Source organism: Perca fluviatilis, chromosome 12, assembly GCF_010015445.1.
Source record: "Perca fluviatilis chromosome 12, GENO_Pfluv_1.0, whole genome shotgun sequence".
NCBI lineage: Eukaryota > Metazoa > Chordata > Actinopteri > Perciformes > Percidae > Perca > Perca fluviatilis.
Window position 1 is genome coordinate 9,962,112 of NC_053123.1, and position 17,352 is coordinate 9,979,463.

General features: G+C 40.1%; 1 protein-coding gene across 1 annotated transcript; it reads right to left on the reverse strand.

Annotated features, from left to right (window-relative positions):
* Positions 1 to 6,112: 6,112 nt before the first annotated feature.
* On the reverse strand, positions 6,113 to 9,122 carry cdk5r2b (cyclin-dependent kinase 5, regulatory subunit 2b (p39)). The gene has a single exon (XM_039818787.1). The coding sequence runs from the start codon at positions 8,830 to 8,832 to the stop codon at positions 7,945 to 7,947; it is 888 nt and encodes a 295-aa protein (XP_039674721.1). The 5' UTR covers positions 8,833 to 9,122; the 3' UTR covers positions 6,113 to 7,944.
* Between the last annotated feature and the right edge of the window lie 8,230 nt (positions 9,123 to 17,352).

Here is a 17,352-nt window from a genome sequence, read left to right on the forward strand (position 1 = left end):
ATGTGTCCTGCACACCAATAGGAAAGACTTGGGGTCGCTATTGACAACTGAACCTCTCTCTTCTCTCTCTGTCTGTTTATTTCTTACTGTGTATGTGTGTGAGAAATAGAGAGAGAGAGAGAGAGAGAGAGAGAGAGAGAGAGAGAGAGAGAGAGAGAGAGAGAGAGAGAGAGAGAGTGTGTGAAAAACCGACAGGTGTGTATCCTGGATATGTTGTTCACCCCATGTAAACTTTTTATATCGTGCTTCTTAGGATAACGCAGTGGGAACTCTCCAGGGATCACTTCCACTCCACAACAGTGTAATTGTCACTATCTTGTCTTCCAACTGCCCTGCCACTAATCTGCTGTGCCTATTGTTGCTTGCTAAGCACTCATCCTCTCTCTTCTTGCGTCACAAACTAGGCGGGTGTTTACGCTGCAAGCCACAGGATTAACAGTGTGACTGTAGAGGACTGCGGAGCGGCAAGAAAACACGAGGAGGAGTAGAGGGAAAGAAGAGAACCCAAGTGCTGCTAAGTAAAATTAGTAAGCTATAAGCCATTTGGACATGATCCTTGTTGCGACGAGACAGAGTTTGTCTGGGCAGACAGTCAGTCTCAAAGCGTCCCTCAGGATTTGGGCTTGTCGCTGCCTCAATGAAACAACTTAAGGACCACACTGGGTTTTTGTACATTCTTGGCAGCGACTGGTTTCAGTTCATGGGGTTAAAATCAACTTAAAGAGATTTTTAAAGAATCTGTCAGACAGTGTGGAAGAAAAACCTGCATAAAATAAAGGGGCAATGGTACCTGCAAGCCACTTAAAACAATATAAATAATAATAATCACTGACATTATATCCTGACAGTCACATATTCATGGGGGGGGGGGCATTATTAGGACACAGGGTAAGGCAGTCGAGGGCTTTGTGTGGCTGTGTGAAGTGTTGCAGTCAGTGATTCATTCTTCCAGCTGGAGAGAGTGGTAATGAATGCACCGCTAAATTAGAACAGCACACCTACACGGTGCTGAAATAGACTTGTGACTAGGACGCAGATGGAAAGAGAAGGTGATAGACTCGAAGAGGTAGCGAACACAGAGACAAGAGAAGTAAACACTCAGGGAAGAACTATTTCGACCCATGTCTTTTTGCAGAGACACACACTTGTCTGGATACACACCCACATTCTGTGAGCTAAAAACAACCAGGTTAAAATCAATCTCCTCTCTGTATTTATTCATCCTCCACACTTATGATATATGGAAAATTGTCAATAAACTACTTATACCAAAGCAAAAAGTCAGTGGAAACATAGTTTCCCTGTCAAGACATTGTGACTTCACCATTACTGGCAAAGTGGTGTGTTATTTTAAGGGGTTTTAGGCGTTGTTTAACACTGGATTAATGATTAAAGAGTTTACCTTCTTTGGTGTCTTTAATCCTTGAACAAATAAAGTCGCCAAAAGAAAGACATGACCCTACCTACTACTACTAACCTACTACAACTACATAAGACAGCACTAAGCATCATACAACACAATCAGTGTTACAAGACTGTATATCAAGCTGTTTAAACCTGTGTTAAACCATTATCAAAAATCCTTCAGGCTACATACCATTAAAGCAATAGTTTAGTGCAAAAGTATTTGTCTCAAATGTGACAAATATGAAAGCTGGAGAACAGAAAACAGATACCTTAGATTTTGGCTGTTACATAAAACTAAATGGATGACTAATAATGCAGATTCATGTAGTGTGAAGTGATTCACTGGCAAATTAAAAAGAGAAAAATAACAATTGACACAGTGTAGGTGTGTTGTGAAAAAAGGAATCAGTGTACTGTAATGGATGGGTTTCATATTGTATAACAACTTAAATATAGATATAAAAAGTGTGTAAAACAGTACATAGCTATAATATATACAGCATGACAGACAGATGACTCATGCCACTCTTCAATGAACTGAACTATGAAGTGAATTAAGATTCTTTGACCAAGTTGTTCCCACTGAGCGTGACTTCACCATGTTATGTCAAAGTGAAGGGCAGCTGCCCCTCACTGCAACTTGACGCTGGAGTAATCTAGTTAAAGAGATTAGCAGCAGGGTTGTTATGTAGCAAGAGGAAAGCAAAATAGATATAATCCCTGTACGGTGCTCTCTCAGTTGGTCTAGATTCCTTTTTTTACCACTCGGGTGAATCTGGCGAATATTAGGGCCGAGAATCCCTTTCCAAGACACATTGAAGTAACCTTGGGATTGTACTGATAACAATCTTAATTAAGTTATAAAACAATAAACACTTTCATTGTCCTGCTTCACCAACCCTTTACTTCAGCAAAAGTACCACTAGATCAATGTCAAAATATGTCAAAGTAAGGAAGTTAGTAAAAGTACTTGCGTGTTATCATCAATATATGATTTAAGTATCAAGCACTGGTTCTGCAGTAAAGTGTCCCCTGTGGCTGGCTTATTGTTATGTGAGATTTTCTGAGATTGTTAATATTGATCCATCGCTGTGTAAGCAGCATTTACTGTTGTAGATGGTTGAATTGGAGTTACTTTTAACTACTTTATAAACAGTTAGGTAGTTAGGCCAGAGGTTCCCAAACTAGAGCCATGCCACACAGGTTCACAAGTATTGCCACCTTGATTTGGTATTATGTTTTTAGATTTTTCTCTACTCTCTACTTTTTGTGCATTGTAAATTTTGACTACTTTGAGTGTTATTCTACAACAGTTATTCTAATCTAACCATCTGAGAAGTTTGGATGGGAAATGTCTCTGTGGTGGAACTCTGAAATGGGACGAGACACTGTCTTTCGTTTGCAGTAGGCGATGCCATCAATCCCAACACATAGAGTCTATCGTGGTCTGAGCTGTGGCATTTACAAGCCTGCAGACGTGTTTGACTAGTTCAACATTGGCCTAAAACACATTAAGACAGGAGACCTTTTAGGTAACTTCACCGTATTATGTAATGGAAAATAAAATACTGAATGCAAATGCAGTTCTTCAATTTGACTGCAGCCCACACACACTAAGTGATAAATATTGTGATGAGGATTTATATGCATAAATAGAAGTGAAAGTGTGACATCAGTAATTCAGAGGATAAACTGTACTGTTTCTCTTCTCTTTCATTACTGATGATACAATGAAGAGGACAAATTCAGCAGAGAGGTAACTCAGAAAAGACAGAGACATGCCTGCACCGACAGACACCCACAAAAACTGTGTGCATGTCTTCTATTGATAACCACACTGTGTATGTGATGTGCTGTGGCTCAGCCCACGCTCAGCCCCACACAGCTCACTTTGTCCAGCTCTCATTCACTTACCTACCCGTTACTATAGAGACACAGTGGAGAAGAATGCAGAAGGCAGGCTGGCAGACAGATATGCAGGAGACCTGGGTTGAATCTTAATAATAAAGAGAAGGCTCACAACACTGTGCTGGGAGGCTGTTACATAACGCTGCTGCAGGATTCTGCCATGAATCTGTAAAGACTCATGCAAAAGAGAAAAGGAAACTATTGCATGAAAGCTATTTTGTCCATCGTGGCTTGCTGTTTTCCACTCATTTCATGTACCAATGTAAAACTAATAACAACTTGCAGATCTTTGTTAAAGGACAAATCCAACGCATAATGAACCTAGGGGTTAATAACACGTGTACCGAGTTCACCGTTCTCTGGGATATGTTTTCATGCTAATCGAATGTGACCAGTTTTATCGCAAACCGCTAATTAGCTTATAACGCTAGTCGTCGGGGGGCAGGTAAAGTCAAAAGAAATCGCTATTTCTATACGACTAACAAGGCTCAAAATAGCACCACACTTCCACGGTAGCATAATGAGGGTCCCTACATGTAAACCGAAGCATTGAGGACTTTGTAAGTGTACAGACAGTTTATTAAACAGATAGTTTAGAAAAACAGTACCGTTCACGTTTACAGGCAGGCGCCATCTTGACCAGTCGAATGATGAACGCTGTGCAACGTGAGCTGAACTGAATGCATGTTGACCGGCATTTGTCATTCGAACCTACCTCTACCTACCTCTACCTATACCTCTCAAACTATTTTGCTCCTGCTCCCTTTCTGTCATGAATTTGTTTTCTTTTTCTGTCTGCCTTTTTTCATTTTTTTCTTTGCAGATAGATTCTGTATGTCCCTATTAGCCAGACATTCACACACACATACACACACACAGAACAAGAGAGAGAGAGAGAGAGAGAGAGAGAGAGAGAGAGAGTCTCAGACAGGTCTGAGACTGCAGCAGATTCTAACCAATCACATGAAGGAAACCTCCAGCCCATGTGCCTTATTCATAAAAACAGGAGGGAACCCTAATCAACTCAGCTCCAATTGCTCGTGAAGCATATCATATCATCAATGTATCCATGCTGTAAACTAAGGAAGCTGCTAAAACTTCATAATTTGTTACATTTTAATGTAAAATATGATTCAGTTAAAGTATATGTAAATTTTGCATATCTCTGAAAATCATTATTAAATAGAAAATGCATTTCCTGCAAAATAATGCGTGTTAATGCTGAAATGCATTTCAAAGCATTGCTGGCAATGCAGAAATGCTAAATGAATTGCTTGGAAAATCTCGATGCCACACTGCAGAAGTCAGGACTCAAACCCCCATCCCTACAGTTCCCACATGGTGTGTTCACATGTGCCATGCACTGTTACCACGCTGCCACCAAGAATCCTGGTAATGCTGGAATCCACTGCAACACTAAAATGGTTAAGGCTGTACTTGTTTAACTAAATCTTCGCCCCAAAAACCTTGGTTAGGATGACATCTTATGGGTTGTGCTGGACCACATCAGACCAGCTCTTTAGGAGTCTCATGAACCCTAAGTCTGCTGGACATCTTTTCTCATGGCTGCGGGCTAACATGTTAAAGCAAAACATGGATTATGATTGAGAGAGCTCTTTAGGTAATGTAGTCAATTGTTATAGAAACAGTTTAAAATTCCAAAATTGTAGAGGAAAACTTCTCTGTGGACCCTTGGCTTAGACAGCAAGCATTCCTCTTTATTTTGCCATCAAACTAAATTACGCCAATTTTAAATTGATAAAACAGCTGGTATAGTAAAAGTTAATTCAACTGAGGTTCTAGATCAAAAGTAACAGCTAAAAGGGTTATATCTCAGGTGTCATCTGAATTCTAAAATGTGTCTATGTTAGTATGTGTGTATGAATATAAAAGCTGGAAAACTCACATTGTTTGAAAGATGTGGGACATTTTAACATGTAGTAGTATTAAAAGTAGCTGTAGTATTAGTAGAAATGGTAGCCGTAGACGGATATTAAACTGGCAACCATCGGTTCCCCAAGGTACTCGCTGACATATCTTGTAAAAATGTGTTGATAAAAGCTCTATATTTTAAAATGTATAAATGCTGTACAAAAGAATTAACACAATAATCTGCAAGACCAGTTAGTAGATTCCTCCTACCATATTTCTGTTTTACAACTCACTTTTCTACTGTTTGGTTTCTCTGTTCCCATTTCAGTATGTGGCCCCATTTAGAATACCCAAGACACACAGACAGGATACCAAAAATATCCTTTATATGTGTCAGCTTACTTCACTCTGCTCCGTGTGCAAAACAGGTAAATCAACTGCAACATATTCTGGGATGAAATGCAAATCTGCCATTTGCTTTTAGACCCATAACCCTGTCAGGATATAAAACCTCCAGAAAATTGTATCTTTGTGTCAGTATCTGTAAATACAAGCTTTTCAATGTAAGAGTATCTCTATCTTTTGAGTTTTTGTTTCATGGCAACCAATGAAGTCTCATCCCAGTAAGCTTATTGGTCGACTTTTTTGTATTGCATAACCATGTCTCAAGGGTTCCCTGTTTATCGACGGATTAGTGGAGTGGATAAGAGGCCACACAAACACGCACACACACACGCACAAACACGCACACATACGCACACACACACACACACACACACACACACACACACACACACACACACACACACACACACACACACACACACACACACACACACACACACACACATATATATACAGTTGTGCATCCAAAGCATTAAGAGTGTGTGTTAAATCAACAAAACAATGTGAGAGAGACAAGAGATCCTACAGAAGTTTGGATTTATTTCACGATGTTTACCATAAACAATTACTGTACTGACCTTTATATAACATGTATAGAGAGTGAATGCAACTGTGGTGCAACCACAGACAACACACACATCTAAACATCACTTTCCATAGTTGACATATAGGAAAAACCGTAGAGTGAGTCTTGGTGACATTAACTGCAAAATTTAATGGCAAACACTCCAGTCTGTGGTAGGAAACACTGGTACACAACCATTATGTTATACCACTGTGCAAAACATCAAGGTTTGTTCACAGCTGTGCAAAATAGCAGCATTATATTCTACATTCCAAGCAATGGTTTCACAACACAACATCACAATGATTATTTCGAAGCATAATACTGAATAACTGTCAAGGTTGTCCTATAAGCATGGTTTCAGAGTTGCAGTCAAATCACGTTTAGCTTATACAAACTGCAATGATGTGTGGAAATGACAGTCACTGAACAATGACACCTTCACGTTCAATATTTACATTATGAGGAAACGTCCTTCCTGAATCCGAATTCCGATTGCACTGAAAGTAAATTAAACCCAGCAAAATGAAGATCACAACACATTTACAGAGCAGGGCAAAAAAATACCATTTCACCTTTACAGTCCATTCGTTTTTTGTTATGCTTGAACTACAGCATATACAGCCAACTTCAAAAACAAAAGAGCAAATCTAAAATATGGGATATGTACATGTAAACCACATAGTTTCAGGCCAAGAGTATTTGGTAGTTGGCACGTATGAGATTTAAAAAGAATCTCTTGAAAAACTCTACATTCCATTCAGTCTGTAGTTATGCTGACCTCTGCAATGTATTGGAAAACAATACACAACAGGGGCTTTCGGTTGAATAATCAAATAATCTTGCTGTATGGCCATCTATGGGAACATTTAGTGCAGTTTATCACATTCCAGGTAGAAGATACTCCCTTGTCTGGCCCGTATCTTCATATTCAGCCAGAACCAATGGCCCACTTACCGGTATATCACGTTGGTAGGTGAAAAAACGTTATTTTAATTCAAAGTGAGGTGGTTTATTTGACAAAAAAAGGTGTGGTTTTTCACACAACAGGAGCTGGAAACAGATACATGTTATGAAGCCATACACAGCATGATGCTTTTCAGCAGAAGATGGAGACTTGCTTTTCTACCTCTTTTCTAGAGGGATATCTACTTAAGTAGGCCTAATATGTTTTGCCCCCTTAAGGAACATACTTCTGATATCTGCTGCATGTTAAACAGCTTACCAATCAGCTGGTTGAGAATCTAAAAAAGCAATATGCACTTACAAGGTTTAGGCTTAATGTGCCGAACTGTGCTCTGGTCCTCTTAAGCCAACTCGACTCTGTTTTGACGATGTGACTCATAGCAGGGAGCGGAGGAGAATTGGCTGCACAGGTCAGCACCTCGGACAGCTCCAACTCTCGACTACTCACAAGCACACAGACCTGTCATGGTCCCGCCTCGAACCTGCACCTCACTGCGACATCCAATTACTTCAGACTCAGATAGTAGACTAATCATGAATGAAACTGGGATTTTGGGTGTCACTTTGTATTACGAAGTCAATCCCTGCGTCACTCAAGGGACAAGACAAAATAGGACAATATTACCATTGGCATGCATTTATGAAACCTCCTACACTGCATCCTAAACACACCGAAGCTGTAACATCATTAGAGGGATATTCAGCCCAGACGCGAGAAGCCTTCAACGTTGGCCTTTATATTCAAAACCAACGTTGTGTGATTTTGCAAAACATTCATCTTTTAAAAAGAAAACCAAAAAAAAACACCGTTTTTTTCCTTGTCAGCGGTCCAGGTTTGCCTCGCACGTGTCTCGTTGGTTTTTGAGGTCCTGGAAGACCTCGGTGAAAAACTGCGGGTCTGCATTCAGCTGCAGCATTTTGGCACTTAGCCTGTTGATGATCCGGAGCGACGTCTCCCAGAAAACGTCCTTGTTCGAGTCGATCATGAACGGCTTGAGCGGGTAGGAGATCTCGTTACCCATGTAGGAGTATGCGAGGTAGAGGCAAGTCTGAAAGGTGCCCTGCAGCTCGGCCTGGCTGTCGATGCTGTCCGCTATCGTGTCTTCGCACAGCAGGTAAACGAACACCACGTTAGCCGGAGTGATGAAGCCCAGGTCCTGCCAGCCCTGGAGCAAAAGAGTCCGATCGATGTTTCGAAACCAGAGGACCACCTCTCCGCTGTTTAGCTCTTTCAGTTTAAAACACCTGCGGCACATGAAGTCCCCTAAACAGCGAAGCAGCTCCCCGGTTGAAGCCTGGATAACTATCCGCCTCGGTGACACCAGAGACAGGCTGCTGGGTTGCTTCTGGGCCGCGGAAGGCTTCCCGTTTTGGACGACAGCATCGTTGTTCTGCGTGGGGACTGTGGGCACCGGCACCGGGATCGGCGCTTTGGGTTTCTTCTCTTCGGTTTGGTGAGTCTTCCTGGTGTTTTCGCTGTTAAGCTGACCCACTCGGCCGGACGGGAGCTCGCAGACGGGCATCGGGTTCGGGGTCACTTTCTTGGCACTCTTCTTTGCCGGATTTGCCACCAGCTTCTTCCAGGAGATGGAGACGAACATTGAAGGCCGCTTGAGACTCTTGTCGTTTTTGTGTGCCTCTCCTGCGAGCTCGGCGTCCATAATAGAGGACTTCTTCGTCGCCGGAGATATAGACAGGACGGTACCCATGTCTGCGATCAGGAGAGAGCAGCGGGGATATGGATGCTGCTGCAACTTCAACGCAGTCTTCGGCAGGGTGAGAGGCGGCGAAGAACAGTCACGACAACGATTGAAACTCCATTTACACGTTTCGTTGGTCCGCGTGTGATGGCTCCTGGGCGGCAGAAGACGAAGATGGAGCTGCTTTTATTAAGAGTGAACTTGTATTCCAACAGACGCTCTGTCAGGAGCAGGGACACGCTGCGACACAATCCTATGGCTGCAGCATAAACGGAGATTAGTCACCCTGCGTTAAGTCATGGATTTAAACGACCCAGCAAGTGCAGCTCCTGACTGACAGCTGAGCCAGCCAATGAGAAAGCCAATCAATGATCCAATCACTAGAGTTTTTGTTTTTAGGTCTAGGTTTTCTATTGATAGCCTATATAGGCTACAGGTAAGACGCACTATCAAGGGCCCTGTGCTTTTCTTCACCACTAGTCCAGTTTTGAAAATCAGTGCTATCTATAACTTTGTTTTCTTTAATCTTATCAGCAGTCAGCCAAGTAGGTTCTTACACTGACTAGCAACGATGAAAAATGTGGTGTATAGCCCTATTCACTAACATTTACATCACGTTATCATCCCTAAGTTTAAAAGAATGAATGGTTCATATCGGTTATCAATCTGTGTAGCCACAGGGGTCAGTCTGCTTGAAATGTTGATCAGTCACAGCTATGTTCAAGGTCAACCTGCTGGTATTTACATATTTCCGTATTTCACATCAAATCAAGCATAAGCATCATAAGCAGATAACTGCTGCAGAGAGTGAGAATATTTGGAACAGTATTGAGGTGCAATGCCATGTTTTCCCTCCTGGCATAACTCTAAAACATGGCAGCCCTTAATCAACCTAAATTGCTCTACCACTGGTTTGGTTTACATAGTGATTTGTCCATAACAAGCATTGCACAAACAACTAAATATTCTTAACCTCACCATAAAATTACCCGGTAAACAAGTCGAGAAATCAAACAAGGGTTACTAAACTGCAATGTATTTTAAAACTGGTTTTACCATTTGAAACCACAAAAATACTCATATATTCCAAATATCCCCTTTGGCTAGGGGGACTTGTTGTGGCTAGGGCTTGCCTTGCAAAGCTTTTATTAATATGACTGAAATAACATCAAAGTATTTTGGTCTACCATGGAACCGCTAGTGACGTGCTACAGTAGGGATTTCACAGGTCAGAGTTTTAATCCTACACCGAGCCACTGTAAAATCACAAGCATGTCTCAGGACACGCCACAGGTGATCCAATTACACTCAGCAGAACTGGCACCCCTCCACTAAGTTCCACGCCTGCTGCCTGATCTTTCCATTCAGCTTGAAGTTGAAATACAAATAGCACTGAAGGTATTCAGATAGGGCTTTGCCATTCAGACGGACTATGTGATAAATACTGTCAATACCCCTATTCAGGTGTCCTTCTTCTTACTTCTCCCATACTGCAATTTATTGAAATGCCAACTATTATTTCTATGTAAATATTTACTGTGTAGTTGCTTCATACATTGAGATATTCATTGGCTGTAATGGTCTATGTATTTAATAAATTCCACCCTGAGTGTTTTTACCGGATGCATTTCTTTAGCTATATAGAAAGACATAAGACAGATATCAAATAACTTTTTATAGCATTTTTTTTCTTCCTTTATTTTTTCCAAGCCATGAGTATTTATGCAGTTTCACTGAATTCCTTGCATCCTCCACTTGTATTTGATCTCTTGTCAGATTGGATGGTGAAGAACTGAAATGCCTGTGCAGTGCAGTCAACCAGTGTCAATGTATTGAGTTCAGCAGCTAACATAGGCAAAGTGAAATTAAATCCTGCTAATTAATCTACAAAGTATTAGTACAAGGTAAGAGAGGATCCAGTTAACTGTCCAAAGCTTGTATTTATAAAATTACATTTCATCATACAAATATGCATATTATAAGGTACATGGGTGTAGTGTAGAGACAGGAAATGAATGTCACATCTGTTGGGATTTTGTAGCTCCGATTAACAAGTAACACAAGATAGAAACAAATCAAATAATTTGCACATTCCTCCACTTTCCCTCCACCCATCATTGTCTTCATTGTCAGAGGTCATCATCATCAGCATGTGCTAATTATCATCAACTCTATCTTATATGACAATGATGATCAAACTCAACACAGGCCTGACCATCGGTCACCATCAGTTAGCTGTCTGATATACCTGTTAAAATTGTCAACCCAACGAGATGAAAGACTGAAGTAGGAAGGTAATTTAAACCAAACTGCGAATTTAGATGAAAGACACTAATGTCCGCAAACTGTAAAGTGCCACCCATTTCACACACACATACGTTTGATCATGCCAACGTTTGATCCAACACAACATAAATCAGACGGTGATCAAAAGAAACTCTTTCATCACAAATCAAACAAAACGCAACAGGATGTTACTGGGGAATAATCTTAATGGATGTATGACATGAAACATCAAGCTTTTCTGGCGCAATCATGTATCTTGATGTAGGTATCGCAAAGAAAAATGTCTTGCATTTCATGCAAATAAGCGAAGTCTGCATTTTACTCAAATTTACTGATATTATCCCCCTGATATGATGTCAAAACTTTAATTGATAATTGCCAATGCAGTCAATACGACCCTTAAATCACTGAGATGCTGATTTGCCTGGGACTAATATTGTTACGTGACCTCTGTGTTTGGTGAAATATGGTAGATAATATGTGTTGGAATTTGTACTTGACAAATTACAGACATGGTAGATTTGCACACAGGATTAAGATCACAGACAACCTCTGTAATTATTACAAATGACTAGAGGTCCCCAGGTAATACTAGCTCCGTGCGAATAGGGCTTAAATCCAATATTCACTCTCATTTTAGCTCTGTTTTTGGTCTCCACCAACTCCTGAAAGAAAAGTTTGGCTCTTTAGCTTCTAAATATTCCACTATGTTCACCTGTTGGTCTGCTTTTTGGTGCTGTACAGGTATGGTGATACACAATGGGATTATCAGTGCAATTTGTTGTCTGCTGTGTCTGGAATAAGTATGATGAGAGCAGAGTTGACAAAATGGCTATGGGAAAACCAAAGCTGCACACATTAGTGAGTATGTTGTATCCTTTTCTGAATTTCTTTACTTTGTAATGTGTATATGGATTTTTGAAGTTTAATGAATTTTTAAGTCTTATGTGTATATTGTATATAGGGCTTTTGTTAATATATTGATAAACGATGTACTTACTGTAGATGTAAATTTTATTATGCAATGTTTTGTGACCTGTGTGATCTTAGCCAGTGGGCCTACGGATGGAAATTAGCCCTTGGCTACAATCTGGCATGTTTACATGCATGTATTCAATGTTTGTTTATTAACATGCACTGTCCTAATCAAATAAATAAATAATTATTATTAAAGAGTTTGCTGGCCCGAAAACAAAAACAAAGATCCAAAATAGGATTGAGGGGATATGCAGAGTTCAGTGATAATTATGTGGGTTTTTCAGTGCACATATACATATATTAATACGTGCAGCTTTAAAACATGTAGTATAATCTTTTCAATGATTTAATATTCATGAAAGTGGCCATGCAATTTGGTCATGTAAGACAAAGGCAAAATACATAAACAATGTATGTATGAATGCAACTTTTTCTCATCTAATTGTGCAATACTACATCAATGAGGTTATTTTTTAGGAAGTTCAGTTACATAAAATATTTGGACCACTTGCTTTTTACATATTTGCTCAAATTAGAGAGACAGAGTGAAAATAGCAGACAGTAATGGGAGGTGAGCGTTAAGTGGCTCATACAGTGATAGAAAAGAGAAAGACAGAAGCATTTGGGAAGACCCAAAGAGAAGGTTGGAGGCAAGAGCATGTAGACAGACATGTACAGTTAATACCTTAGTAATCCTGTACAAGGAATTTGTGATGTGGTAGCAGCCATGCCACATCAGCCATATAAAATAAATAGGTAAGAAAGAAAATATAATAAAGTAACATAAATATTAAACAATCAACTTATACAATACATAAATGCAAGATGTCTACATATCCTTCCATAACACTGTCTCCACTAGTTGTTTGTGTGTTCCAGATGTTAACTCAGATTATTCATGTGATCATAAAGGGACCATTTGACACACAGAACACCCAGTGCTGTCAACATATCTGAAAACTATGAATTTAATCATTTATGTACTACATGAATCTCATCCCGATGTTAAATACATAAATGCAAGATGTCTACATAGCCTTCCATAACACTGTATCCACTAGTTGTTTTTGTGTTCCAGATGTTAACTCAGATTATTCATGTGATCATAAAGGGACCATTTGACACATAGAACAGCCAGTGCTGTCAACACATTTGAAAACTATGAATTTAATAATTTATGTACTACATGAATCTCATCCCGATGTTAAAAGGAATTTAAACAACTTTTTATTATCTGTGTATACAGTTAATCTCAGGACATTTAGTCAGTCAGAGTGTAAACTGCTTATTTTGAAATGTATCAGTTGCATGTCTTCCCTTATTCACATCTTCTCTTCTTTACCATGCTGCACCATCCGCATACTTCGGCTTACATTATGTATGTATCTAATCTAGTATGACTTATGCATATTCCATCACAGCAATATCAAACGTAACATCTATGGCATGGCCTTGGTTATCAAAATATACTGCTGACCAAGCTGACAGGAAAAATAGCAAAACATCATCAAAAATGTCAGCTTCTGTGTGCATATTCTGTATTATGCAAGACGATACTTAAGTGGAGAACATTTAGAAGATTGTCTCTCTCCGTTGCCTGTGGCAGGATTGCCTCCTGGTGGTGTTTTAGTGCAATTGTAGTAGCTGCAATATTTTCTACTGTATGGTCTTCTGTGTTACCCATCGGGACGTGCACAGGTACAGGCTTATGTTGCCCTGGGCAACAGCCCGTTTGCCCTTACTGGCTGAATTTATTTAGAACCTAAATAAACTATGTTTTTATTTTTTTATTTTACTTTTGCTGTTGTGGAAGTTCATCATTAGTAAAGTTGAGTTAGTGGCGCTGTGGAGGAGGGTCTGGCTAGTCCACACAGCATTTCGGGATGGGAGACAAACGTGCTCTGGTTTTTTGCCATTTTTTTAAACCAATCATAATCGTCATGGGCTGTGCCAAGCTCCGCACGGAGCTGCTGCAAAATAGCCTCAGGAAGGAACTTGTTTTGGTGCAACTCAGCTTGGACAGATAGTCTAGCTAGCTGTCTGGATTTACCCTGCAGAGATCTGAGGAGCAGCTAACCATAGTCCTCAGAAATCCACCGGAATTTAAAATTCAAACACAAAGAAAATGGAAGGAAATGGACATTGACAAAAAGACATGCATCCGGCAGAATTTCCTGCTGCACCGGAGCAATCCCGGAAGTAGAACGTAGTAGAAATACTCTTCGTCCTAAAAGAAGACTGAGGCATTTTAATGAGTTCAGGCACAGGCTTTTCACAATAAGTGAATCCTTTGTGAAACAGAAAAACAAAACAGCAAAAATAGGATTAGAACTCTCAACCATTAGACTACAGAACAGCATCTCTTACATCTGAGCTATCAGGGTGACAAAAACCTATCTCAATATTTCAATTATGGTTAAACTTCACAAAGTCGGTCGACATCTGTGAATCAGCTTTCAAGTTATTTAATGGAGAGATAAATGTATTACACTATATTAAAAGGTATTTATTGGTTATCACTTATGTCTTGGAAAGTGTTAAAGGGTTTTTTGAAGGATTATTGATACAATTAAGATGTTTTTAATGGATTATCTGCATATTTAAGAGGTTTAAGGGGCAACAGACGGAAAAGACAAACTTTGTTTCTCTGCAGGTTGATGAAAGTGGTGTTTCTTCTTTTGCAGCCCGGGCGATGGTCCAGTGGAGAATGATGCTGACTGACACCCAGGAGATGTGGGTTTAAATCCCCCCTAAAATAAGCTGCAAGTGTTTGTGATGGATGGATGTGGTTTTCTATGTAGATTTCTACTTGTGAATTTCCACCATTGATTTCAACTTCCAACATCGATTTCAATGTGCAAATTTTAAATTTTGTAACGACACTCTGTGTCATGTGACCTTTAACACAGAAAGAGAGATGATTAACATTCCCAGAGGTCGTTTGTGCAATCACGAGCTAAATTTACGTTTATAGTGGCGCTGCCCTCTAGTGGCCGTAGTAGTTATGACGGGAGCAAACCAGGAAGTGACGAACTGGCTGCAGGTAGGTGTTAGATTGGTCGTGCGTTCATGGACATCGGAAAAACGTTTTTCCGAGTGAAAACGTCACCATTCACGTAACTTCGTGTGGGAATCAGAGGTGGGAAACTCATTTTGATAACTGAGTTCCCCAGTTGGTGACGCGTTGTTGACAACTGACGTTTGATGTAGGCGACTTTGGTTCACTGAACATATTTCAATGATAATAAACTGTTTATTGTGGACAAATGCCTCTGCCAAGAAACATACACAGACATAATATGTTATAAATTATTCTTAAATATGCCTATGTATAAAAAATCAACACATTATCCGTGTCTTTTCCCGTTGTCCTGCAGATAACACAAAAAAACACCTGGCGATGTGCTGTTTGGATGCTTGCATAAGAAAACAGCAGAGAATCTTTTGTTATTGTGGCCTCCATGTTTTCACATACCTGATGCTCTCGGCTACGGCCAACCGTTGGTGGCAGTCATGCAAAAAGTTGTTATGCCAAACGGCAATATAACAGAAGAAAAAGAACACGCATCCCGACCATGTGAACGCTGGCAGTCGGAAAAACAACATAACCATGGGGGCGGTGCCTGTTATTCCGAGGTGGCATGAACGCAGCATTGATCCACCAAACGTGTCGACGTCACAGGACGTGCCTCGTGGCCCGCCTAACTGTGCGTTCATGGACATCGGAAAAACATTTTTCCGAGTGAAAATGTCACCATTCACGTCACTTCCTGTGGGAAACTAGGGCTGAATTTTTCTAACCGAGTTTCCCAGTTGGTGACGCGTTGTTGAAAACTGACGTTTGATGTAGGCGATTTTGGGTCACTGAACATTTATTCCGAGGTGGCATGAACGCGCCATTATTCTGCCTCTGATTGGCTTACCAATGGTTTTTGAAAGTTTGATCAAAACATTGCAGTTTCAACACATACAATACTTGCATTAAAATTAGACCCCATAAATGAACCTTTTATGATCTATCCTTAATCTTTTATGATTTATCCTTAAAGCAGATCAATGTCTTTTCAAACAGCCAGCCAATCTATAACAAACACTCTCAACCTTGAAGGATAAGTAACAAGTTGACCACTGGAGGGCACTCACATCCAGCTGCATATCAACCCAGACTGAGTGGAAGTATTTATCATGAAGGGCTTGCTGGTGACATTTCCTGTCAGCAGGCGTCTTCACCACCTCATCCTAACATTTAATTACTTCTAGTGAAACCGTGGGATGACATATCAGGCAGAATAAGGAGTAAAGGTTTCTGAGACCTCTGACTAATATTAGCTTTAGTGACAGAATTATCCCGTCAGCTAACTCAGGGTCTGCCAGCAGCAGGACAGTGGGAGTGAACGGGGAAAAGATAATGCAATGCTTTAAATCCTTTTTGTTTTATTGTTGCACATGGTTGTGATTTAAAACCTGTTTTATACATATTATGTATAAAACTCATGGGCATGCACATGGAAAACGTGCACAATGTTGGAAATTACAGTAATGGTATAATTTTATGAAAAAAAAATGCTTTAGTACTTATTTGTTAACATATTCACAATTACAAAACATTGTCAGGGTATAAAGGGAAAGCAACTCATAAAGCATGTCAACATAACCCAGATAAACTTGCCTGACAATGAGCAAAAGTAAGCACAAGTTGAGACAGGTTTATCATGAAGAGTGCTATTTTTTGTACCTGCCAAGTAAATGTTTATAGCCCAGAAAAAGGTAAATCACTCCATATACATTCACATAAATAAATCATAACTAATTTGAACATTTTTACATTTTATTTATTGTTTCTCTAGTTGCTGAGAAGTTGAAGAATATTTTTTGCAGCATACATCCACCCTCACAATTTTATGAAACGGCTGTAATCAATAAATTTGTTTTGAAAGTAATTACCGGTGTTGGACAAATACAAATGAAAGTACGGTAAATTAAACAGGAAATACATTTTCTGACTGCTGCCTTTTGAAAGAATTCTGCCTGTGTGTGTGAGTGTGTGTGTGTGTGTGTGCATGTGTGTGCTGTGTAGTAGATCAAACGGTAGTAAAGGGATTGGGTGTCGTGTCTTATCGCAGACGTGTCTGTCAAAGCTGGTGGGAGGGATTAGCATGGCCGACACAGGCAGGTGGAGACAAAATGCAATCTAGAGGGGACAGAGTGAGAGAGAGGCAGGTGGGATCATACAGATGCACACAGAGACAGACAGACAGACACACA

Bases quoted from the DNA above. Each gene is read 5' to 3' on its own strand.
- cdk5r2b (XM_039818787.1), bottom strand. From the start codon at position 8,832: ATGGGTACCGTCCTGTCTATATCTCCGGCGACGAAGAAGTCCTCTATT.